This window comes from Oryzias melastigma, linkage group LG24 (genome assembly GCF_002922805.2).
Source record: "Oryzias melastigma strain HK-1 linkage group LG24, ASM292280v2, whole genome shotgun sequence".
In the NCBI taxonomy this organism is placed as follows: Eukaryota; Metazoa; Chordata; class Actinopteri; order Beloniformes; family Adrianichthyidae; genus Oryzias; species Oryzias melastigma.
The window spans coordinates 21,499,740-21,527,028 of record NC_050535.1 but is presented as its reverse complement, the minus strand read 5'-3'; the positions used below and the strand labels follow the sequence as shown (position 1 = coordinate 21,527,028).

Genomic DNA, 27,289 nt, shown 5'->3' with positions numbered 1-27,289 from the left:
CATCTGCGCCGTATCATGTGACTTCCTGTTTACGTTCCGTAAGTGACGTCACACTAATACCGACCAGACCACAGTGTTTGGAAAGCGAAACCTCCAATAACTTCAGTGAAAACTCCCCCCGCGTTCCCGTTAAGACCAGAACCGAATTTCCTGCCTGTCCGCTACGAGCTGGAGCTGCGGGAAGGCCGGGGGAAGCTCGGGTGAAACTGTTCCGGCCGCGCCGCCTCTCAGAAGAGACTAGCTAACGAAGCTCCGCTGCTGCTGAGCTAGCTAACGACGTAGCTGCGATAATTCAAGCGGTTTTCTGACAACATGGAGAGCAAATACAACCTGAAGAGCCCCGGTAAGTTTAGCCTTTTAACGATGCCCGCCATATACTGGCATGGTTCCTCCACAGTTACACTTTCAGTTACTCCTTCAGTCAAATCCAAGGCTTTCTTGACCACCGGCAGATTCAAACGAGCTATTGGTGTAAATGCACACTTTACTATTAACTATTGGAAGCCAGAAAGCACAACCAGAATTATGGCGTTTTAGATTATAAAACAGACTTGATCTTTTTGAACAATGTTTAAGTGCGCCTTTTGGGTCGAGAAGACCATTTAAATAGCTCTGATTTATTCTTTGAGTTGTGTATTTTTGGCAGAGATCTACCACAAATTGTAAAATAAACTTTATTTTGTAATCACTGCTTACATTACACTTCCTGCTACTACACTGGCAGCATTGAGATCATTCTATGTGACACAAGGTGTCATTTATTTTGAAAGGAAATCATGTGCACCTCTGTCAAAAGTTATAATCTCTTTCATATTTTGAATAAAACAAGGGTACATTTTTCTTTTCTATTATACATTTGTTTTATTCATGAATGAAAAGTTTTTTTTTAAATTAATCATAAATAACATTGACACAAATACGAATCCGTGTCTTATTTTCCTAAAGGATTAAGCCAGTTTTTGTGGCTCCTGCTGGGTTTTGGTCTGTGAAAAATGGACCCAAATGGTTCTGTAAGTGTTGAAGGTTGCAGACCCCTGGGGCCCGTTTCAAGAAGCAGGTTTTGTTAAAACTCTGAGTTTGTGAACTCTAAGTTGAGGAAAACTGAGTTCCCGGTTTCAGAAACGGAGGTAACTTAAACCCGTGAAAGTGGTTTAAACCAAACCTGTTTCATGAAGCGGGTTAAGCTGAACTCATAGTTCATCACTATGGAAACTAAATCTGTGAACGTAACCTGGTCTGGAGCAGGTTTCCCTCAGGAAACTTAGAGTTCTCTGCGGTCTCCGCCCCTTCTTAAAGTGAAGGATTTTCTAATAGAACTTCCTCATTAACGTTTTGAGAACATTCACGTTAGAGACGTCACATTTCCATGTAGAAACCAAAATGTCCATTCATAGAGGATCATGTTGACAAGGAGGCTGATTAATCCAGAGGGAATGTTTGTTATTTATGTCAGGAGAGGATTTTGAGGACACGAGTTGATTGACTGCTGTTTCCCAATTCATTTTTATTTGAGCGATATAGTTTTCCTTAATATGATAGAGTTTTCTTTTCCTCTTTTTAAACCCTTAACAATGGAAATCTTTAAACCTCAAACACAGAGATCCCTGTCAAATCATCTACCATTGCTGCAGGAGATATCAAACGTTAGTGCGGTTGTCAGCGTGGCAGAGGTTGGGGGTTCGCGTCCCGGTCATCGACATTTTGTTATACAAATAAAATCAGTGATCAGTGTGTGCGAAAACCGGTTATTCATGCGACGATTACAGAGATTACTTGTTCAATTGTTGACAGATCAAAACCGTGCCTCACTTAAAAAGGGACAAAATGATCTTCTTGACAATATTTAGTTCTTATTCTGAATTGAAAGGATTCAAATGTATACGTACGCATTAACTCTGCAGATATTTTCTCTCTGTTTTACCGCCGCAGCTGTGTTGATCTTCTTGATGAAAATGTGCTCGTAGTCGGCAACTGCTTGTAGGAACTCATGAATTTCTGTCACCGTGAAGTATGAAGCCCTAAAGGTGTTTGTTCCTGTTGCCATGGTGAATTGTGCCGTCTTTGCTCTATTGATCGGGGCTTTTTATGGTCGTGATGCTCGCACCTAATTCTGAGTCCAACAACTCAAAGTTGATTGAATAAACTCTTTTCAGCTGTTCTGAAACCAAAAACTCGGAGTTTGCGAACTTTGAGTCAGAGAACTCAGAGTTCAGGTTTGAACTGAACCTCTAAACTTGCATCTTGAAACAAGCCCTTAGACTCTAATTAATTGTTGTTGCTTACAGATTCAGAAAATAGCATTTATGTATTTATAAATACATTTATTTTGACTCTTGTTTCAAATTTCTGCTTTCCTTTGAGCCTTTGATCTGTTTGCACATTCATCTGTCAACTCCTCTGGGTCAGTAAAAGATGTGATTAAGAAGAGCTCTTTAAACACATGGACTGAACAAAAAAAACAAACAACCTTTTCAGGATTGACATTTCCGGAGTTGCATAAACAATTTTGACAAAAACATAACTAATATAACTATGTTCCCTTTGACTGTTACATCATATTCCACTATAATGAATCCACGTCTTGTTATTTTTATATTTACAGTTGATTGCATGAATTTATGGGAATTTGTTCATGCGTTCGTTTTAAACTAACCTGAAAGTCAGATTAGTTTTTTCCACTCCAGCAGCTCTAGTCAAATGTTTCTGCTCCTGTGGGAGCTTATGTTTCCACCTGGCCTTCAGGCAACAGGCAGGAGGACAAACACTGTGGCGGTACGTGGCGTTTGTTCAGCGTCTCTGGTAATCTCACTTTCAGTTGCTCTCAGGAAGCCTGATCGTATCTGGTTGCAGCTGTGTGTGAACTGAAGGCCCTCATGGTTTCACAGCTTCTGCATTAGAGTCATTCCATGAAAACGGCACATTCTGTGTCCCTCTCCTCCTTCAAGTTGTATTTAATATAATTGGTCATCAACCTATATATCTAAATAGCTTAATAAACACTGAAATGTAAATGTTAACACTTAAAAAAAGAAATTAATTGGAACTAATTAAATAGTTCTAATTAGAAATAATAATTTTTGTTCATTATACTTATTTTGTCATGTCCCCCATGACCTGAATGAAAGTTTGCTTAGCAAATACCAAAAACTATATGATAATAAAAGTCAGTAATTCTTTATATTACTTTAAAGCTCTTTTTATACTCTTTTAGTAGCAATGATTTTTTGTTTTAAAATCAATATTAAGTTATTAATTTAAATAATTTTACTTTTGTCCCTGATCAACGTCTAAATCAGGGGTGTCAAACTCAATCACACATCGGGCCAAAATCCAAAACACACCTTAGGTCGCGGGCCGAACAGGATAAAAATGTTTCTAGCACTCTAAAACTACATTTTAAAACTTTAAAACTGTAATTTTTTAACATAATTCTGAGCTAGATATATAGCATTTCCTGCAATAATGCTAGTCTGAATGCTGTAAGCTGAATTCTGCTGCTAAAGATGCTAGTGCTGATGGCTAAAAAAGCTGAAATTGATAGCTGAAACCGCTGAAGCTGATTGCTGTAATTAGTGAAGCTAATAGCTAAAAATGCTGAAGCTAATAGTTGAAAATGCTAAAGTTAAAAGGTGACGACACTGATGTTGAAAGCTAAAAACACTTAAGCTGATAGCTAGCCACAAAAAAACTTAGGTTAGCAAAAACAGCTAGCATGTAGCTAAAAAAATAGCTAAACTTCAAAATTTCCTAATAACAAAAAAAAGCTTAAATTATTCAATTCAATTTGAATAACTTTATTTATCCCTTGGGAAATTCCTTTGCAGACCAAACAGCAGCACATGTACATGCTCAGACATGCAGAACTTTGTTAAAACATATTCATTAGCATAAATACATAAAAATAGAAATAAATCAATCAATCACTGAAATCAGCAAAAAAAAAACACTAAAAACCATAAACCAACAGTCAGTTACAGTCAAATTAGCCAAGACAGCTAGCATTTAATTATTAGCTTAACTCCAAAATAGCCTTAAAAGCTTAGAAAGAAAAGCCTAAATTACCCAAAAAATATATTAGCTAAGCTCCAAAATAGCTTTAAAAATCTTACTAAATGCCAAAATTGTCCAAAAATCTTAAATGACTTTTAATATTTTGCTCTTCATATAAATATATTCTGTCAAAATGATACAAGTTAGAGTTTAGCGCAAGATAACATCAGGCTGTTAATAACAATAAAATAAAATGATCTGGACGGCCGGATAGAATTACCTCGAGGGCCGGATCCAGTTCCCGGGCCTTGACTTTGACATGTGTGGTTTAGATCAATAATTGTTTGTTGACTTTTTTTTTTAACTATGAGAATAACCTTAAAATCTGTAATTTGAATGGTAAATCTTCCAATAAATTACTTTTTCATAAAAATGACCACAGGGAATTTCAGTTGAAATCATTTTAGGATTTTACAGAGGAAAAAAAAAGTTAAAGAGGAATTTTTAACTTGAAATTATTTAATTGGAAAAGGGAACATATGAATACTTCTGAAATATTACATTTTTAATAAACACTTTTTTTTTACTATAATATTCATGGAGATGCCTGAGATGGGAAAATGTCTTTTTTCTGATAGTTAAACACATTCCCATTAACTTAGAACATATTTAAAAATGAATCAATTAAAAATGTATTATTATTTATTATTATTAACAATCTCATTATTTTCCTGATTCATTTACAGTATGTGAACTGGATCTACCAGATAAACTGCCTAAACTCAAAATTGAATTGAAGAATAAAAAAAACACCTGAATCGAGTCAATTCAGGCTCCTGTGAATGGAATTTAATTGTTTCTGGAAATTATATTTGATACCCAGCCCTGTTTATTAACCACTTACTGTTCCTTTGTGGTTGAATCGTTCATTTTTAATTGAGATTTTCCTGAAATTTCCTCCAGCTAAATTTTTTTAAATAAATTTGACTGAAAAAAAATCCCTTGAATGGATCAGGATCGCTGTTGATGGAGATATTTGCACACGCTTGAGCTCAAATGAGATTTCTGTCAACCTCAAAGTTTCCTTTGACTTCAAAGTGAGACAGGGGGATGAAACATTGATGCTGGCGTGTCAGAAGAGTTTTGGAGCTGGATGGATGTGTCACCTGTAAGGGAATCAAAAAAGAACCTCAGACCTTCGAGCTTTCATGTTTAAAGGAGGAGAAAAACAGCAGAGGTCACTGCTGAATGGGAAATGGAGCCTTCTCTGCTCGGTCGTTCCTCCTCGTGTGCTGAAGTGTCTTTCCTGACGCGCTTCTGGGTCAGAATCAGTTCTGTGTTTGTGTGTGCTGAAGTGCACAAACCTCAGGGGTTTTTTTCTTTCACCTTCAAAGCTCTAGAAAGAGGAGGGCAGTTCAAAGTGGTCAGATTACACACCCACACACCCACCCACACACACTACTTGCCCACTATTACACAATAGTATCCACTCCCCCCTCTGGACCTGCTGTGAATCATTCCCTGTGGCAGACACTCAGAATGTGTTACGTAAGATGATTTGGCGTTTTGGGATTATGACCCCATCGCCTGGGGTCGGTCACCTGACCTTTGCGACTCAGCTCAGGCTGCAGGCACGTGTGTGTGTGTGTGTGTGTACTTTTCCTCGACCTCTTTGAGATGGACCAAGACGTGTTCACAAAAAACAAATGAGGAGACTGTTTTTATGTGTCTGTTAGAATATTTCTGTGCTTTACAATCCGAAAGAGTCTGGATTAAATCAGAGCAGAGGTGTCAAACTCAAACACACGATGGACCAAAATCCAAAACACACCTTAGGTCGCGAACAGGATAATCATTTATTGAACACTCTTAAACTATTTTTTTTAATTTAAAAACTAACTTTTTAACATAATTATGAACTAAATGTATGGAATTGCCTGCAATAACGCTAGTGTGAATGCTGTAAGCTGAATTTGGCCACTGAAGATGCTGAAATTGATAGATGAAAACGCTAAAGCTAATAGCTGAAAACACTGAAGCTAATAGCTCAAAATGCTGAAGCTGTAACCAGCTAAAATGGTAGCTAAATGCCAAAGTAGCATAAAAAAACGAAAAAAAAAAAATTAGGTTAGTGAAAACAGCTAACATGTAGCTAAAACATTAGCTAAACTCCAAAATAGCCTAAAAATTCTTAGTAAATGTCAAAACAGTCCAAAAAGCTAACTGAATGCCAATTTTTAAAACTTTAAAAACGTAACTTTTTAACATAATAATGAATAAAAACAGGCAGGAATATTATTCTTGAATAAATCAACTTAAACCTTCCATAACTTTGAATAATTTGCTCTCCATAAAAGTATATTTTGCCAAAATTATTCAATTAAAAAAAGCCCAAGATAATATCAGGCCATTAAAAACAATAAAATTAAAGTGGTTGGAACCGGATCCGGCCACCGGGCCTGACTTTGACATGTGGTTTAGATCAGGGGTCAGCAACTTGTGGCTCTGGCTCTTTTATCCTTTCATTGTGGCTGTTTAACTTTAATGGGAAAAAAAACCTAGCGATTGAATACATAATAGATTAGTTATTTAAGTTTAGTCATTTCTGCTTAGATTTTTAACATGTCAAAGTAAGCAAAAAAAGTTTAATTTACTGTCAGAAATTCTATAGAAATGTTCTCTAAATTTGTGTTTTTAATGTATGTAGTTCACCTTCGGCTTATCCCTTTCGGGGTCGCCACAGCGTAACAGCACCCACTGTTTCTCATCAGTGATTTGGCAGAGTTTTTACGCCGGATGCCCTTCCTGACACAACCCTGTACTTGAGGGGCACAGGGACCCAGTTAGGCAGCAGCATCAAGCTTGACACAGGTGGGAACCATTGACTGTAAAAATACTGGACTTCTTGAGCCATGAGGTCCCCCATTGGAAATGCATTACCTCCACTCCTCGCGAAAGTAGGCCGCCGCTTTCACCGTCACTTCCTGAAACGGATATCGCCATTTTGCAAACGTCTGAACCGATCTTCAGCGATTGGTCTGAGTCTCTGTGAGTCATTGCTGAGTCATGAATCTATAGGAAGTACTGTCACCAATCTGGAGTGAGTTTATTGTGAGTCTCCGCCTCTTTCCACGCCTCGACCACGAGACAGCGGATGTAAACAGCTTCTACTTTAATAACATCGGAGAATTGTACAAGTCATTGTTGAAGCCTTTGAGGGAGAACCATTCCAACATTTGATTCTGTCAGCGGTCCTTTTAGATTTACTTACATTTATTTCTTTTCGTCGAGACAAAAGGAGCATTTGGGTGACGCCGCTGCAGAACGGCGTGCGGCCCCCCCCTCGTGCGCACCGCAGCAGCTTGTCACTTCACATGCGCTGCCAGGTTACAGTCTGATCAGATGCACGTGAGAAGTGCATTCAGCGGTATTTAAAATAAATAACCATCCTAACAAGTGAACAGCTGGATCTTTTTTCTGTTTGAAAATACCACCAGGTCCTTTCAAGTTTGTCTCGTGCTCCTCAGACGGCTGCATCTAATTCAGGCTGAAGCTGGAAAAGTGCGGCGAAGATGAAACTTTGGTTGGTGATTTTATGCGCATATATGTAACTTAGAATTTATAAGCTACAATCAAAACAGTGAAATAAAGAAAAACGAACGTTAAACAAACAAAAAAGTCCAAAGCACATAACCTCAGAGTGAAATCTATTTCTACAGAGTAAATCCTCATCTAAAAATGTCGACAGCATGCTCCTCTTGTTGTTTTAAACTGCTGCATCGGTACATTCCATTGAGGAAAACAACAGTAGGACAATGATTGGTACATTGTTGAATTGTAAAGTAGGTGTTAAAAGGTCTTCACGGACCCATTGATGAAGTCTGCTCCCATTGGCTACCCGTCATCTGTCAATCAAACCCCCCAGACGTTCGACGTCAGACCCACAAACGCTTATTGAGCCATCTGATTGGTCAATTTATAACTCTAATAACTTGTGATAATGGAAAAAAATCTTTAAAAAAATAAGATTAGAAAAAAGAAGTTAAGCAGAAAGCTTAATGATTATTCTGACATATAAAATGACTGAGAAATAACTGTCTGTTTCTCAATGTAAGTCAATGGGACTTTGGCCTTTTTGCAACCCAGTGGTACTTCCTATATGGAACACGGAAGTAGGGGGGCTTGCTCTGTCCAGTTATTTTATATACAGTCAATGGTGGGGACACCACAGAAACTGTGGACAAACCCATTTGGGGCCACATTTTCTGCCACTTTTAAACAATATGGGGCCACCTGGCCGTGCTGGCCGGGGAGTTATGTGCTTTGTGAATCAAATCGAATTGTGGCTTGACTGAATCGTGACATCCCTAACCTCCATATATGTCCAGGACTGTCAGGTTTCTTTTCCCGTCTGGGGGAAGCCTCCTCTTGAGTGTGTTTACTTGTAAGTTTCTACTTCCAGCTCATCAGTGCAGAATTCTGTGCTCACTTTCAATCAGCGTTGGTGAAAACCTCTGCTGTGAGCGGCAGAGTTCTAATGGCAGGCTGCTTGTGATTATTGAACCAGATGAGCGCAGAGGCGATGACATCAGCACCCGTGGTTATGACTCATGACCTCCTGTTCGGGATGATGGGCCGTTTAACCCCGAGCGCCATCCTCTGCAGACTCTAATGTGGACTGATTGGCTGCCGCTGCTGAATCATCACAACATCGAGAGGGTGTCCTCGCGTCTTTATCCAGGCTGTGAGCCCCCCACCCTCCCTGAATAACCGTCATAACTGGCTGGACTTGTGGAGCCATCTCAGCGTAAAGAGGAGTCTTTTTTTAGATGGAGACAGCAGTAAGCTGCAGGCGGAGACCAGCAGGAACCTTCAAATGGGGGTTTGAGGGTCCTGAAGCCATCTTTGTCTTTACATTGAGACTGGCTGCAGAAGACGGGCACTTACTGTCTCACTAATTCCTGGATCTTTTTACAAACTGTGAGCCTTTGAGTTTTTGCAGGAACAGCAAAATGAGGGAACAGTTGTAGAAAAACTAGAATGTGTAACGATAAGGTCAAGCCATGATTTGATTTACAGTTTTAAAGTCACAATTTCAATTATTTTCCTATTTGTTTTTTCCTCAACAAAATTAATTAAAGGTATTTTAAGGTCAAGAATTTTTCCTTTTTCCAGTTACATCAAACTTTCTGTTTTCCTACTAACAGAAAGGATTCAATACAAATAAACAATTATGCAAAATACTGAAATGATCACAAATCCATTTATACTCGGTTCTTGTTGTGCTCAGCGCAACCCCCCACCCAGCCGCTGCACGCGCACTCAGCACAGATGGCAGCTCACGCACAACCTGCAGAGAAAAAGAGACGGAGAGCTAAAGAGAGTTAATAAAAAAGAGCACGGCTCCCCAGAATGGAAACAGTCGTGAAGCTGCATCGTCACTCGTGACTGTTGTCACAGTAGATTGATCAAAGTTGCAATGAAAATATAAAGTTGCTGGGTGAACAACAAATCTCAGGTTTGCTTAGATCCACGTTAATAATTCGGAAAATCCTGGAGGGACTAAATTATGTAAAACTTTTAAATCTGAAGGAGCTGTGAGAATTTCCCAGGAGGGGAGAGCAGATGAAGAACATGTAGCCAGTCTGCAACACACACGCTCTCACAGGCGCACACACAGGTGCGCACACACTCACAGGCGTGCATACACACTCACAGGCGCACACACAGGTATGCACGCCCTCACAGAGAGCCTGCATGGAGAAATGTCATCTGCTCTGCATTTCTAAACTGAAGCACAGGTTGAGACAAACTGTTTTTTTTTATTTTCTGCATCGATGAACATGTTGACGAGTTTGAATCGTTTTTTTTACTGATTCACGAAGAATCGTTACATCCCTAAGAAAAGCCCACACACGTTCAGAGGATGGAAGGATTTTCTGGACACAACAGAAAGAATAAGCATTACAAAGAAGTTTATAATTCAGATTGCTATACCAGTGAAGGCGTGTTGATATGCTTCACCTGTCCAAATGAGCCTCGGTACTGCTGATGAGAAGGGGATTTTGTTCCTGTGATCTCAGTTCTCTTTGTGCTGGCAGTCTGGTTAACTTTCCTGCTTCCCGTGTCTGTTATTTTTTTTTTTCTTGAGCAGCAGTGAAGAGGCTGATGAAGGAGGCGGCTGAGCTGAGGGACCCCACAGAGCACTACCACGCCCAACCTCTGGAGGTGAGTTCCCCTCGTCCTCTCACCTCCACAAACTTCACCTGGATGTGTGGAAACTGTTGGGATTGAACCTTTGCTAATTCTTTCCAATATTCTTTGTTAGAGCATTTGTAGAGAATTATAGTGGTGAAACAAATAAATCCAAGCTGAATACCAGAGAAAAGTTTCAGTTAAAAATATAGAAAAAACGACTTTTGTATATTTTGTACATGGTAACTCATTATTTCTATCTAAAACCACACAGACGGTTCCTGTTTCGCATTAGTTTGGGTGTGATTTCTCACTTTTAAAAGAGTGAGAGGTTTGAAGGAGCAAGAAGACGGTTCAGAGCTGAGCTGAAATATGGACAGAAATACATAGACATAAACATAGAAAACAACGTGTTTGTGTGTTTCCTTTCATGAGCAGGTTTTGCTGCTCATAAACGCAGCAGCATCCTGTCACTGCGAGGCTGCGGTGTCTCTGCTGTCACATCACTGAAATCTCTTCTGCCGCTCGCATTCACGCTTCACCATCCCTCTGTCTGCAGGACAACCTGTTTGAATGGCACTTCTCTGTACGCGGGCCCCCGGATTCAGACTTTGATGGGGGGGTTTACCACGGCAGGATCATCCTCCCTCCAGAGTATCCCATGAAGCCCCCCAGCATCATCCTCCTCACAGTACGACTGCATCTCCCATTAGTTTGTGCTGCTGAATCCGTTTTATCTTGAGCCGCTCTGCTTGCCGTAACGTTTGCTGCTTCAGTCTTTCCTCTCTGCTGAAACCATCACCACCAGCTGCTGTGTCTTCTTCCTCCTTTCAGCCAAATGGAAGATTTGAGGTTGGAAAGAAGATTTGTCTGAGCATCTCTGGCCACCACCCTGAGACATGGCAGCCTTCATGGAGCAGTAAGTAACTGAGGGGGGGGCAGGTTTATCTAGGAATGGAAGCAATTTCTATGATACTGGAAATCAGACTTGGATTAAAAAAAGAAAAACCTGAAAGGGTCAGATGTCATGAGTAGAGCTGGGCTCTGAAATTCAAGACTGAAAGAAGCTGCTGCAAAAAGTTTCTCATTTCAGTTCTAAGTTTCAGTGAAGGTCTATTTGTCTTTGGACATGTCACTTCTACTCTGTTCAGTACGTTGAAGTTCTAGACAATCCTTCTGCCTTTCCTCCGATAGTGGGCGGGCCTACATAAGACCGCTGACGGGGCGAGCACGAGAGGAATTATAATATAAAAAAATCCCCTATTTTCCCTCTCTCGGGTTAATGCGGGACAGACTTCAAACTCAGTCACAGAGACACAGAAACACCGGGGAAGCGACTGTCATCCTGACACACTGAGTGATATAGATTATTTCTCTCTACAACCCGGTTAAAGTTAGATGAAGGTTACAGGAACTTCATTGAATGTTGCTGGTTTGATTATGAATTCAGATTTTCTTCTTCTAATTGATGCTAATGCTAACGTTAGCTTTCCATGACGGGGATGAGACGTAGATCTGCAGAAGATCTTTTCTGTCCAGTTAAAGTTGATTACATTTCTGTGTTCACAAAATCACTAAAAACAGAGATAAAGTCAGACAATTTCAATAAAGAAAAACTAATAACTGTTGTTATTTTCTGACGTAGCTCCTCTTTGTTGTTGATCATAACCGTATCTTAACCTGCAGGATAATAAAGGTAAACAAGGATCAAAATCATTTGAGACTGTCAAAAAAATATTCCTATTTTTACAGTTACCCCTTAAAATACCCCAAAAAACAACAAACACCCTGATTACAACAACTACATTTATCCTTGGGCAGTCTACATCTTAGCTGCTCCTATTACATGTGTCCAACATGAATTTCTATCAGTTTTGGTGCTGATTGCACTTAAAACATGTGAGAATAACATCAATCAAAATATAACCTGTTAGAATAATATCTGCTCAAATGAAAGGTTGATATTTTCAATAAAACCTCAAATATTGAAGATTATTCACATTTGTATTTAGATTTGTGAACGATCTAAGACAGCAAATGAAAATACAGTTCAGCAGGACATTCATGAATAAATATTGTGCATTATTCTGTTAAAATTGATAAGGATACCTTTTATTATTTATGTAAAATTGTGTTAAACAGTGTTCAACTGTCAGCTTTGCCGTTCTAAATCCAAACACTGGAAGTCACTATTAGCATGTTCAGCCCGGTCACCATTTTGTCTGACGTCACTGTGTTAAGGGTCTATATAATTTGTCTGACATTGTATTGAAAAGTAAAAATTTTGTGGGGATCTGTCACTCTGGAAGCAATTGCTTCAGTGTTTCTCATTCTGGTTCCCCCTGGATTCACAGGATCCTAACCTCTCACTGGTGAGAACTTCCTGAACTTCTTGTATTCCTGAATTTCCCCTAAACAGACATAACTCCATGAAGGTCCTGCTTCCAGCACCAGCGTGGTTCCGTTTTCATTCGTGAAGTTGTTAAAATAATGTCAGTAAAATCCTACAGATGAGTTCAAATCAAACATGGCAGAAAAAAGTTATTTGTTCAGCTATATTTCATAGTCTTGATAAATTTTTTAACTTTCAGAAAGACAGACGTTCCTTTGAGCTGCACTGATGCTTTGATGTGAGATCTTTCTACAGGAAATGTTGGTGGTGTTTTTTTTAGGAACCACATGAACTGTGCCTCCATTTAATTAGTTCTTCTCAAGAATCCAGTCCTGAAAGAGTCAAAACTGATGGATTATTTTAACCAAGAACTCATTTTGGTTTTTCAATGACATTCTGTACTTTTTCTGAGTTCTGCTTTCATGTTACTTCTCAGCATGAGGCTGGAATCAAAGCGAGCTCAGTGGGAGACGGTGCATCTTCCTCAAAGCGCTTTTCCTCTGCGGCTCGCTCATCATCACCCAAAACAGGTTTAAATCAATAACAGAAGCAAATCAAAGACAAAGGTTGCTTCAAACCTCCTCTCACCAACACAGCAGCGGTCACATGGCCGGCCGCGCCTCGGAGATTTGCTTTCCCCTGCTGGGTTCATTGTGCGCCGCGCTCCGGTCGTGTCTGATCTGGTTTGGAGTGACCACAGGAGGCACGGCGTGCAATTACTGCACAGGCCCATTCCCGGGTTACGATCGCCCCTGTGGGCCGCCGCTCGCTGCCCGTTTCGCCTGCGTGTTTAATAAAAAGTGCTTAACCAGTTTAAGCATTCTCTCTGATGTCAGATTGACTCTTTTATGTTCGAGACATTTCTGGTTTTTTAGTTTTGTTTACTGAAAACACGCATACTCTCCTCAAAGTGTTTCTGCTCGGCTCTCACTTTCATATCAACACGAATGGAGGAGACTCTTCAGTTTTTTTAATTTTCAAAGTAAATGCTCCAAACACTAAGAGCAAAAAAATATCATTTTTTATTCATCCATTTCACACTCAACTTCTACTTTTGCTGAATGATTGCAATAACTGTTTACTGGCTCGAAAAAAATTTCAATCATTGAATTCCTGAAATCTGAAAAAGATAGGACACTGGAAGAATTTTCAGATAAAAAATAACCAATTCTTCATTTAAGAGCGAATAAATGATGCATTTTTAAGCACTGAATTGTTGAATTCTGCTGTTTGCTGCTGGTCTGAAGGAGCTAGTGTTGCCACAAACTATTGTTTTAATGGTTGACTAATCACAGATAATCTTACCAATTAGTCGACTAATCGGGTCATGAGTAAACTGGAGGTAAAACACATTTTAACCATCATTGGTTTTAAGCTAGCCAAAAAAAAAGAACAATTAAGGCAATAGTTTATTAAACCTTTCAGCGCCGGCCCTGGCGACCACCACAAATATCACTGCACTTAAAGAAGAAACACTGTTGCTGCCAGGAATATGTTAAAATAAGTATTTATTTAATTTTAATTCTCAAGAATTGAATAATAATCACTTAATTTTTTAACACTTTTCCCAAAATGGTGGGGGGTGTTGAATATCCAAGCCATTGAATGTAAATAAAACAGACAAATGTCTGCTTTGAGTCTGTTTTTCTCTCCTCTTCATTTCTATTTTGACCATAAAGTCGTCTCTGAGGGCTTGTTTTTACTGTTGTTTTTGCCCTTAAAGTTTTAAAGACGCACTAACACATAACACTACGTAGCACCAGACATAATTATTGTCAAATTTGTGAGTTATTTTATTTATAGTTTTAACTATTACATTTATTAACATTTTAAACAATGCGTGTGTTAAAATGTAAAAAAAAAAATCATTGCAATTTGGCGTCCCTCCAGCAGATGGCACCCTAGGCGGCTACCTAGCTCGCCTATGCCCAGGGCCAGCCCTGAACTTTACTAAATCATGCAGCTTCTTTACTTCATCAGTTTCTAGCATCACAAGACTTAAATCAAATGAAGTCGACATCTGAGACAAAGGAACTATTTTTCAAAACAGATAGTTTTGGTCTCAACTGACTCAAATTTAAGAAAAGAGTATTTTGTGGTGCTGAGATAAAGTAAAACATAAATTAAAAAAACGACTAATTGACTTTTAAACTAGTAGTCGACTATTTCAGTAGTTAAATTAGTTGTCAACTAATCAACAATTTCAATAGTCGATTAATCATTGATTAATCATCTAATCGTGGTCGCCCTAGAAGAAGCAGGGAACTATAGAAGAATTCTGCTGTGATTAACATCACTTTAGCGAAAGTTCCTCAACATCAGATTGTGAGGGTTTTGTAAATGTCACCATCTGCAGAAGGTCAAGAGACTCTGGGAAACAACAGAAATCTCTGTACAAAAGGGAAAGCGTAAAGATCTTAAATGAACACCTGTGCTCTTCATGACCTTTAGATGACACCACATCGGCTTAATGCCGTCAATGACGTTTCTGAAAACGACTGAGGGTAAACTCGATTCTATTCTCCAAATGAAACTTTTATGTAAAAATAAAAGAATCTATCTCTGAGCTCCATGTCATGAAGCTGGAATCCTCTCAGACTGGTTTCTAGAACTTGACAATGACTTCTATGAACACTAATGACCTCCACAGTCACCAAGACCCAATGGAACCTTTGGGAGGTACATGGATGATCAGCCAACAAACTTGCAGCGTCTGTGTGATGCTGTCATGTCAATATGGACCAAACTCTCAGAGGAATGTTGAATCTATGACACCAAGGATTAAGACGGTTCTGAAGGCTAAAGGAGGTCCAACCTATACTAGAGATATACCTGATAAAATGGACAGTCATTGTGAAGTTACACCGACCATGTGTGCTTTTAGGAAACGCATTTGTTTATCAAAACTTTGCACAACCATCTCTCTAAAGGTGCATCACACCGAACGCGATTGACGCGACAAATTCGCATGCCCCGCCCCTCTTTTGTCACATGACGAATTCACTGATCGTCCCCTATCAAAAATAATAAAAAAAAAAGCAAAAGGCTATGAAATATCTTGAATATATTTTCAATATAAAATAATTTGAAATGTAAACTCTGCATTTTTTTTTTTAATCACCGTTTTCCACTGTAAAAGAATTGGAGGGGGAACGCCACTCCGGCTGTAGAGATCAGCTGTGTGGCAGCTTTCATTGTAGAACACATGACAGAAGCCGCGGTCGCTCTTACGGAAGAAAACTGAAAACTGAAACTGAAGCTGAGAGCAGGCAGTGCTTCATTTGGATGTTTGCATTGTTTTCAGAGGCGCATCAGCCGGTTGATTCAAACCTCTGGATCTCTCTCTCCTGGTCTGCGCTCTCTTGCTTCCATAACAACACATTGTTCCCGGGTCGTCTCATGTTGGCGTTTGGGATCACTCACGTCACTTTGATGTTTTAGGAGTCCCCAACTTATCGGTTTTTGATATTCTGGCTATTCCCATTAGGTCACAGGTCCCCAATCTCCGGGCCATTAGCCGGACCCGGTCCAGTGCCAGGACGCACTGGTACCCTAACCCGGTTCTGGTACATGTCCAGTATCGTTTCTGGTACTTGTTGCGTCTGTTACCGTGTCTGGTACAGCCTTTGGTACTGGTTGCGTCTGGTACCGCATCTGGTACTGTCTCTTGTATTGTGTCTGGTACCGTGTTTTGTACTGGTTGCATCCGGTACCTCGTTTTGTACTACGTCTGGTACTGTTTGCTTCTGGTACCACATCTGGTACTGGGTCCGGTGCTCGGTCTGGTACCGCATCTGGTACCGTCTCTTGTACTGTGTCTGGTACCGTGTTTTGTACCACGTCTGGTGTTGGTTGCATCCGGTACCGCCTCTGGTACTGCGTCTGGTACCGCATCTGGTACCGTCTCTTGTACTGTGTCTGGTACCGTGTTTTGTACTGGTTGCGTCCGGCACCGCGTTTTGTACCACGTCTGGTATTGGTTGCATCTGGTACCGCCTCTGGTACTGCGTCTGGTACCAAGTCTGGTACTGGTTGCATCCGGTACCACGTCTGGTACCGTGTCCAGGGCTCGGTCTGGTACTGCAGCTGCTACCATATCTTGTTCTGGTTGCATCCAGTACCACGTGTGGTACTGTGTCTGGTACTAGTTGCATCCCGTACCGCGTCTGGTACCATGTCTGGTACTGGTTGCGTCCGGTACCGCGTCTGGTACCATGTCTGGTACTGTTTGGTACTGGTTGTCTCCTGTACGATCTCTGGTACTGGTTGCGTCCGGTACCGCGTCTGGTGCAACATCTGGGCCCCGGTTCGCGTCCGGTACCACATCTGGTGCTAGGTCTGGTACCGCTTCTGGTGCCTGTTTGTGTCTGGTGCAGCGTCTACAAATGCGTCTGGAACCAATTTGCATACGGCGCTGCGGTAATTAGTCAAAATAAATTCAGTATAAATTTAGTTTAAGATATATAAAGTAAATGGTGAAATAAAGCAGCAAATGATTAAAAAAAAACATAAATAAAAGAACATGCAGAGAAAATGAATCATATGTTTAAGAGGAAGATCCAAAGTGAGGATGAAGATGAAGATGATGAAGAAGAGAAAAGGAGAGATGAGAGTTGCCTGGAAAATACCACTGAGACACCAGAACCATCTAGAACTGGTGATTTTTCCAGATTAATCTGGACAAAAGAACATCATGAAGGGATCTTTACCAAGAACTGGACGCTTGGCTGTCAAAAATGCCACAGTGGGGGTCATTGTACCGGCATAACCAAAAATCTACTTTCACCCCTGGTCACACAAAAAACTCACTACTTCATGCTTTTCTTTTCACCTGTTCACCGTTAACAGAAAGTTCAGAACCAGAGTGCCGTCTGTTTTTTTCTTCACTTTGGTTCCTGTTGTTAGGAAGGACTAACCGTCAGAGTCTGATCTGACTGCACCAGGAGAAAACGATCAGCCGTGATCGTCTTATTGAACGATTGAGCTTTGGAGTATGTAAATGGATCAGCTACAGTCACATAATACAGCCGGGTTCTGCAGGATTAACCGGAGCTCAGACCAAACACGGCTGGCCCACACAAACAGCACACCCCGACCATATTGTGCGGCGTGTCTTGTGCCAGCTGGTGACTGTGAGTCCAGATGCGTTGTGGATGTCCTCATGAGGGTTTAGGAAACAAAGCCTTATGTAACATGCGTAGCAAACATGTGCGATTGGTTTTGCCCTTCCCTGTTCTTATATTTCTCCTTTTGTGTTGTTTGTTTCTTCCAGTCCGGACCGCCCTGATAGCAATAATCGGATTCATGCCGACCAAAGGAGAGGGGGCAATAGGATCTCTTGATTATACTCCAGAAGAAAGAAAGGCTCTTGCCAAAAAGTAAGATTTGATTTCTCAAGATTTTCTCGTGTTGCGCGTGCACGCAGACTGACACGAGCGTGGAGGAGTTGCCATCTGTCGGTCATCATTTCCTCATCCCAGACGGGAAATTGCTGCAATTTTAGTGAGGATGCTGATAACTGTGGTCCTGCTGCACTCCTGCATGTGTTTGTCATCAACACCTGAGTCCTGAAGGACGCCTCGCCTCCTAACAAGGAGGGAGGCGGCGCCGGCCCCCCGAGCTTCATGAGCGGGCTTGCTGATTTTCATTTCACACCACATTGGAGATGAAAAGAATTGCGTTCTATTATCAGATGAAATGAGGGTCTTGATCCGCTCACTGTTTCATTAACACATGCAGACATGCTATTCACACATAGCCACTTATCTCTTTATTAAAAGCATTTCCTCCATAACTAGGTCAGCTCTTATCCTGAGTTACTGATCGTCTAGTTAGAAAGTCAGTTTTACAGATTCTGATGTTGGCTGGTCTGGGATGTAACCGGTGGAGCTCTTAAAGGTAAAAAAAAACGGTTTTGTTTTGTTTTCTGAAGACCCTGGAACTCACAGTGGAGATGATTTTATTTGGACCACAGAATTCCTTTGAAATGTTTTTTTTTTTAACTGCAGTTGTTTTATTGAGTCTTTCTGCTATAACAAGTCTTTAGTTTGACCCTTTAAATACCAACAAAATCAAACAATCAAGAGTGGTACAGAAGGGATTCCAGTTTGTTACACACTGATCTATGGGGAAAATCAGGATCATCTTAAAGTGAAAGAAAAAACAGATTGAAAATTTGAAGGAAAAAAAATTAAAAGCCGTTTTAAACTTGAAAAATACACATTCAAAACTTGATATAATTATTGAACATTAAAAATAAATAAACTTGAAACTTGAATTAAAAAAACTAAAATGAATATCAAGTCAAAAAATGTTTATTTGTACTTTTCCTTTTCTTTGTTTCTTATTCTTTTTTTTTATATTCTTTGTTTTGAGTTTCAATTCAGAGTTTTTAAGTTTTCGCTGCTGAAAAAGCTACGAAAACTCAGAAAACACCAGTAGCCAATCAGCTCAAAGCCCCGCCCCCATCTGAAATTAGGATCAGCTCAACAGGCGAAAACTCAGAAACTGAAAACAAAGAAATGAAAGCAAAGAATGAAAAAAAAGAAAAGTTGAAAATACAAATAAACATCATTATTGTTTTTAATTTGCAACGGTTTATTTTTTTTTAATTCAAGTTTCAAATTAACTTTTTTTTTTCAAATTTGTTAATAATTTCTTCAAGTTTTCAATATGTATTTTCGAGTTTAAAACTGCTCTAAAATTTTCACGTGTTTTTTCCTCATTTTCAATCTTGTTTTTCATTCACTCTAAGCTGATCCTGATTTGACCCCATACCGATCTGTGGGGAAAGGGAAGTGTTGCATCCACACTGCAAACATGTGTAGTGCTAATCTCAATATGTTTAATATTGTTTTATTACATTACACCAGGCTTTGTACATATGAGCCATATGAAAGGTTTATCTTCATTGTTACTTGCTTATTAGCTAATTAAAGTTAAGAGTTTTGTTTTCGTTCTTTAAACAAAAATATACATTTTAAACCACAATGAAACTTTGATCCAAATATTGAGGTTTGAACCATAGACGTGTTATTATCACTGGACCGAGCCATAGAAGATGCCTTTCCTCTATCTCTCGTGAAATAAGGCCAAATCCATCAATGGTTTGACATTAGTGCCTCGCCTTTTTGTAGTTCTTAAAAAATAGCACATCACACAGGATCAAAATAGTCATGAAAAGCACAAAAAAGAGCAGAAAACGCATTTTGTTTAAATTGAATAAACTACTCTTCTGTAGGTATGTTTCGTAATGCCTCTGATACCCAGGAACAAAAATGTTTAGGTAACCCTAATGTTCTTAAAGGCAGAAATTTTTCTGTGGAAAAACAAATTATATTTTGAGTTTTCATTGTTTGGTGAAACAGGTATAAAATAAAGAATTGTAAAAAAAAAAAAAGATTACATTTTTCATGTGAATTCAAAATAAAAAGTGAAATTACTTTTGAATAGATTAATTGCAATTAAATTGAATAATTTCATTTTGACTAATACATTCTATAGATAATTTAAAACCTAAAGTTTAGTTGTCAGAAAATTGGAATAATGACCAAAAAAGAATGTTTTCTGCACAAATGTCAGATTTCCTAAAACAGGATTTGGTTTTATGCACTCATAATCAATACCTGGTTGGGCCTCTTTTTGTATAATGATTGCATTGACTCATGGGAATGATCATTCCGGGTCTAGCATTGTAATTTTTTGAGACTGCAAGTCTAAAACATCAAATTTATAAGAGTTGCAAGAGTTAAAGACGTAGGATTTTTCAGGATTTGTTTATGTTCTTTTTACTAATACTAGTTTGACTTTATGAAATGACGTTTTCATAATAACATTTTCTGTTCCTGTAAGAGCAAAAACATTCTTAGTAAAGAATAGATCCAGTAATTAGATATTCATTAATAATGAATCAAAATATCAACACACAAAGATAAATACAAAGTTTGATCATTTGTAGATAAGAATGATCACTAATGTGGAGGATCTGGACCTCATGATTCTGCTCCGAATGATCTCCTCACGCTGGTGCAGACCTTCAGCCCTCAAACCCCCCAGGGGTCAACAGTGTTTTTCCACTCCACCAGTGTTGGTGCTTTAGTGAGGAACCTCAGGGAGGGGCTGTCACACGCTGTGTTGATGCTTTAAGTGAACAAATGACCTGGAAGTTAAAGTGGACAGAAACGTGGAGACAGCTCTGCTGAGTGACCAAAGAACGAAACGATTTCTGTTGGCGGACGCTGTTCAGAGTCGCAGCGTTCCCTCATTTGTCCTGGGAGTTACGTTCTACAAATGTACCGTGATGGGTGAGATCCATGAAGTAGGACTACAGATGTTTAACGTTAGGGTCACACTGGACGCGGAGTAGAGTAGAGTACACGTGGCATCCGCTCTCTCCTGAGCCTCGAAGTTCAAACCTTCATAGAAAAAAAAGTCTGGGTTTATAGAATACAAACAAAGATCTGTTTGTGATGAAGATTAACGTAACTCTGGCAAACTGAACACATATCACTTTAAATTGATGAGCTCAACAGCCAATCAGAATACAGTGCTCGGTAAAAACACTGACAAAAATCACAGCAAGAGCACGAGAGGTGAAGTGATACAGCGAGGGAACACGGCACCTGCCTGCTGTGGTTTGGTATTAACAGATGTGTGAAACTGGAAAGATCTTTACAGGTTAAAGTCAGCAGAACAGAGTTTTATCTTTTTAACTGGAACGATTTTTATCATGTAAAAACACATTTATGCCATATGTTCATCTTTGAGCTCGAATCACTGACAGCCCAGCCAGCGAGGCCAAGTGGGCCCATATGCTTTAAAAGTCAGGAAATGTGGGTCCTGAATGAGTTTGTCAACAGTTTCTGTGTTTACCCACATTGGCTTCTGTGGACAGTCAGTGGGTTGGCTCGCTACGCTAGCCAGCCGCCCGATGGACAGCGGAGCTTGCTAGCTCACTACACCAAAGGTCGCTAGCTTGATACAGTGGAGATGGGTAGCTCATTGAAGTGAAGCTCGCTAGCTTGTCACACCGAAGCTTGCTAGCTTGATAAAGTGGAGCTTGTTAGCTCGATACAGTGGTGCTCACTAGCTTGTTACACCAAAGCTTGCTAGCTCGATATAGTGTCCACTTAAGACAATGTGGGCAAACACAGGTGGAGCCACCACAGACACTGTGGACAAACCCAATCGGGGCCACATTTTCTGCCACTCTTAAACCATATGGGGTGACTCGGCCTTGCTGGCTGGGATGGAGCATTTGTACTCCACCTGAGCCAACACAATGAAATGTCACTGCGGCTGTTTTCACACAATTGACATCTGTTGACAGATTTGGTTTGCTTTCACACGGTTGAATCTCTGAAGCAAACCAAAACTGAAGCAGACTAGCCTGTCCCTTAATTCCACAGGTAGTCACAGGGTCAGTAAGAACTGAATCACACTGAAGCAGGAAGAAGAAAAACCGGCATTTACTCTGTCAGACGACCCACAAAACAGTTGTTTCTTCATTCTAGAGCCTTCCTCCTACCTCTGGTCACATACATGTTTCCTCATGAAGTGTTCAGACCAGCCGCTCTGATGTGAATTCATTAGGCCTGTCGTCACACTCCATTCCAGACGGTTACATCCACACAGACCTGCTGATGTTTACTCCAGCCCTGCCGTGGATAAACCTGTGCTTAGAATGTCAACCCCGGCTCAGATGGGTGCATGAGGAGCAGCAGTGTATGACAGTGTTAATAGGCTCACTTTCCCTGCAGGTGAAGGCATTAATCACAGCAGCAAACCTGCACCAGCCTGGTTCCTCTGGAGTGAAGAGCTGCAAATCTATCACAGGAATATTGGTGGTTCTCCTGACGGGGAAAAATGACTCTGATGTTAATATACGACTTATGCTTAACGCGGCCCAGCGTCTGCATCAGGGAGATAAACGGGGAGCTGTAGGAGGAGCTCACTGTGTCCCACCTGTTCTCTGGCAGATCCCTGGACTTCTGCTGTGAAAGCTGCAGCTGCTCCATGCGCAGCGCTCTGCTCCCGCTGACGGCCAACAGCAACCCCAGCGCCGAGGACCACAAGGCCCAAGAGCTGGCTCAGCAGATCAACTTCAAGGTTCAGACGCAGCTCATCCTCTACACCCCTCTGCATCCATATTACTGAAGTACTGAGGAATGTGTGCACGCTTACAGGCTGAATCCAGCTCGCCCCCTCAGGCGAGCGCGAGCGGACCTGCAGGCGGCGAGGAGCAGTCGGCGCTCCCCCACCAGGACACATCCTCACCTGAAGGCCAGGAAGCGGCTGAGAGGCCGCAGGCTGAACAGGTGGGTGTTCGGCTCACGGCTGCAGCTTTTATTTTGGTAGAATACTGACTTCTGAACCTAGAGTTGCCAAAGGCAATTTTGTCATCTGTCAGCTTTAGTTCCTGATTTTAATCAACCAGTGGGACATCAGCTCTGTCTTTAACAGCAGACGCAATTTAGAGGTTTGAAGTGAGTTTGTCCCTCATCAGCAGCTCCTCCAGTGGGAGCTCCGCTGCCTAAGAGGATTGATTTTGGTGCCAGATGCTGTTCACACACAGACTGAAGCAGCAGAGACGAGGGTCAACTTAGATTACTGCTTCTGCGTTTGGATCAGCTGAGGAGGAGCAACCATCTGCTGCTGGAGCGAGGAGGAGGAGCCTGGAGACGGGGCGGCGCTCACTGGTGTCTAGATCAACTGAGAAATAAATTAAATAAAAGTTACATTTTATTTACAACAAAAGTAGAATGAAAAGTGAAAATTCTCTTCAGTCTGACACTAATAGAGCTAAGGTTCTGGGGGATCTTTACGTCCCCGTTGACCTCTCACCAGCTGGCTGAAGCACCTCTCCAGATCCTAACCCCCTCCTGTTAACCCCCCACTGTCGATGCTTCGCTTAAAGCTGCGTTCACACTGAACGCGGTTTGTCCACCAGAGGTGTCCAGTTTCAATGTTAAGTAAATGTAAAGATGGTCGTTCTTCTCCTGAACCTCATAATATATTTTTCATTTTTCCATTGAGATAATAACAAGATCCTATCATTTTGATACTTTTATTTTCTCTCCTCTGACTATTGCGGGTCGCAGAGACAGAAGTACTGTCATTCAGACGCAGCTCCTGCAGTAGAGGTGAACCTCATCGTTCTGAGAGTCTCTGAATGATCTCATCAACCAGACATGGAGACGGGATTACTGATGGTTTTGTTTAAAATAAATAAACCTGATCTCAACATCATCTGCATCTTCCATGCATTGTAAATGAGATAAACGGTCAATGCTTCAATGTAGCGAACAGGCTGAAAATTTTAGGCAGTAGCTCCTCCCACTGCGGGGAGATGCAGATTTGTGAACACATTTTTGGTGTCAAGCAGTAAATTTGCTGCACAAATTGGGTTTGGTTTAAAAGCAGCATCAGAGTCATGAAATGACTATGTTGGGATTATAAATGTTCATTTTTTAAATAAAAAACAAAAAAAAAACAACGTATGTTGTCAAAATGTATCATCATTTATCTATGCTATTAGAACTGCCCTTTAATCCTGTTTCAATTATTCTGCACTCTGAAGAAAAGCACTCCAGAAACCACACTTTTAGTAAGAAAAAAAATAATTTATAAAACAAACAAATAAAAGATTAAAAACCAACTCAATTGGGGAAGTTTTACAAAAGTCTTATTCTGGGTTGTTTGTAAACTAACAACAAAAGTGTGATATCAGGTGGCCAGTAGGGGGCAGTAGTTAGTGCAGTCTATTTACAAATGGCTGGAAGATCAGAAAAAACATCAAATATGTCAGTCATGAAGGCTGCTTAGAATTATTGTTTCTGCCGTCTGTAATTTCTTCTGGATTAAAAAGGCAAAAATGTTTGCTAACGTTTTTATTGGACACGCCCATCCCTGTCTTCCTGTTTGGACACTCCTGTGGAGAAGTATCGCTAACTGACCCAGAGTGATAAAAGGGGGCTGGGAATTGATTATAATTTCCAGAAACAATTTGATTTGAATTAGATTTTCTTCAACTTTTTTGATCAACTAAATTCAATTTTGAGTTCACACATTTATACACATTTGTTTAGAAATACATAAATCTCCTACATGATTTGAATATATTGATATTATTCTGATCCAGTTCACATACTGTAAATGTATCAGTGAAATAATGAGATTGTTAATATCATCCAGAGTTACATGGATTCTCTAAAGGAGAAGTTCTAACTAAAATGTTCAGATCATTAACATGTAAACATTGTTCTGCTTCTCCTGGAGGACGTTTCAGTTTGACCACTAGGTGGAGATCACGCTATAGCATTACATCTTATTCCAGAAGAAGAAGAAAGTATGAAGAAAAAAAACTTTTTAGACCACAAATGGTTGCTTTAAGATTTTCATTTAGTCAGCAATGTATGTTCAGGTCAACTGAGCGTTAGCATTAGCCGTCCTATGGGAAATTCCTTTATGTGTTAGCATCAAGCTAGCTGACTTTAGCTTTACGTGCTAAATCCATTTATGTTTCTATGAATCTATTATTAATCTATTAAGCTTAAATCGATTCAAATTGATTAATTGATTTTATCAACACAGCCCTAATGATAGACATCATGATGTCATTGTTAAAATGTGATTGGTGGACGTCACTGGAGTCTGTTTGTTGTCTTTTCAGCCAGAGGAACCAGAGGACCCCCAGCCCCCCGCCCCCTCTATCGAATCTGTCCGGCAGCGCCGCTCTCCACAGCAGCCCGGCTCCAGAGACGGCATCCAGGCGGCAGCCGGCAGGGCGCCGTCTGTCCCGGCGCTCCGCCAGCCTCCGGACCAAAGCCACGCCGGATCTGCCGTCCTCATCCTGGTGCTCACGCTGGCTCTGGCGGCCCTCATCTTCCGCAGGATCTACCTAGCCAACGAGTACAAGTTCAACTACGAGTTGTGACCACGACCCCCTCCCCTCCCTCCACGTTTCAGACTGAAGCGGAAGCAGAGCTGAGGCAGCAACCGACTTTTTGCCCTCGCTGCTCAGCCAACAGGGAACTTCCTGCAGGGGGGGCATGTTGCTCATCACAACACCTCCAGGGTGTCTTTTAATCAGTGTGAATTTTACCCCCCCCCTAGAACAGGAGGCTTTGTTGTTTGTGATTCAGCTCAGCATCTCCCACATGTAACCGCGGTCCGCCCCCCGGCTGCACTCGTTCCCATTATTTAATTACTACTGTAATATGTCAGGAACATAGAATTGTGGGAAATCACAACCAGAGAATCCTCCAAAGGAGTGGAACTCGTGTCCGGTTTGAACGGGGCCAACAAACGTTTTCCATGGATCACTGGAGTGAGCACGCTGCTTTGGTTTTAGTTTCTTCAGAATGAATGCATTCGTTTTAAATGGTGTGAAGCTTTTAAATCAGCGGGCGGCTCCTTAATGGAGCGAGCAGCAGCTCTTCCTCACTGCCGGAGCGCCCGCCCGCCCGCCTCTCTGATCGTGTTAGCGTGCAGGGGTGTCACTGCAGGGGGGGTTTCATGCTGCAAACCAGCGAGCAGCAGAGAACTCCCAGATTGGAATTTCTGGACCATTTCATGCGTCAACAGTGAAATACAACATACTTGGTGGTTCATCATCATCATCATCATCATCATCATCACCAGCAGCAGCAGCAGCAGTTCTCACTCTTCGTTTTTGTTTTAATAGCACCCTGTTGTTATTCATCTCTCCATAGCGCCCCCTTCAGGCTGACATGAAGGAAAAGCTTCCACATTTCCACATCAGAGAGTTCCGGTTGACATGAACGAGGCGCTGAGGTTCCACCTATGTGGCCTTTGATGTTCGTTCCTGACGGTGGACTCTGCACCGGCTGCTGAGCTGCACACCTCTCAGTAATGTTCAGGAAACAGGCGGCAGGTTTGGAGGAAGAAGATAAGGAGCTTTGCTCGTCACTCAACAGCTGCTCCGACATCCTCTCGTGTTCATCGGTTTCATCACAGATGAACAACTCCGTCGGGTCAAACAGAACCTCCTTTGAGTTGTTGACATTCATAATCGGGTCTTATTGTTTAATAAAGTCCTTTAAAGGTTGAAATGTGTCTGTTTTCCCTCTTTTTAACATATATTTGTTCTCGAGTGAATCTCTGTCCCAGTAGAACATGTTTGTACAAACATCAAGAAATAGAACAAAAATGAAGTAACTAGTGTTCTGGTTCAAACAAGAAGACAAACAAACCAAAGGGAATCGGAACCTCGGCCAAATATAAAATAAAACTGCTGACTCAGCCATGTCGACTGAGTCAGCTGTTCCCTGCCAAACCAAAATCTACCTAAAGAAAACAAACAAACAAAGCCTGCAAACTAAGACTACCAAGGTCCAACCCCAAACTAAAATAACAAAACCCAGCAGTGTAAGAGGGGAAAGAACAAACCAGCACAACTCAAAGTAAAACCCAAATGCTACCCAGCCTGCTTTGGTGCAAGAGAATCTGGCCACAGAGAAAGAATGTGGTGCTCGAAAAGACAGCCACAAGCCCCTCCCCCTGCCGAAGCTGCTGCAGAAAAACATCTTTGTGCCCAAAATCATCAGAAGGAAGTCTTCGCCTGGAACTCCACATTTTAACCTTTCAACCTTCTTCTCTCTCTCATTTGAAGCTCATCTTGATCACTAAACTGAGAGACAGTTACAGTTTATTCACATTTAAAAGTTTCCTTAAGTTTAGGAAATTTACATT

At 40.9% G+C, this 27,289-nt stretch overlaps 1 protein-coding gene across 2 annotated transcripts; it reads left to right on the top strand.

The window, feature by feature from the left end:
- ube2j1 (ubiquitin-conjugating enzyme E2, J1) lies at positions 1–26,649 on the top strand. Of its 2 annotated transcripts, none has more exons than XM_024291812.2 (8): positions 1–343; positions 10,145–10,218; positions 10,745–10,876; positions 11,020–11,104; positions 17,850–17,955; positions 22,555–22,684; positions 22,762–22,893; positions 23,082–24,068. In XM_024291812.2, exons 1-8 carry the CDS (start codon positions 313–315, stop codon positions 23,208–23,210), a joined length of 819 nt encoding a protein of 272 aa, XP_024147580.1. In that variant the 5' UTR covers positions 1–312; the 3' UTR covers positions 23,211–24,068. The 2 variants fall into 2 exon arrangements, with proteins under 2 accessions (XP_024147580.1, XP_024147579.1); XM_024291811.2 differs by lacking the exon at positions 23,082–24,068 and adding an exon at positions 25,248–26,649 and having other exon boundaries at positions 6–343.
- The last annotated feature ends 640 nt before the right edge of the window (positions 26,650–27,289 follow it).

Coding starts and splice junctions, on each gene's coding strand:
- ube2j1 (XM_024291811.2), top strand. CDS start 313: ATGGAGAGCAAATACAACCTGAAGAGCCCCG. Junction 10,219..10,744: donor ACCACGCCCAACCTCTGGAG/GTGAGTTCCCCT, acceptor CTCTGTCTGCAG/GACAACCTGTTTGAATGGCA. Junction 10,877..11,019: donor CCAGCATCATCCTCCTCACA/GTACGACTGCAT, acceptor TCCTCCTTTCAG/CCAAATGGAAGATTTGAGGT.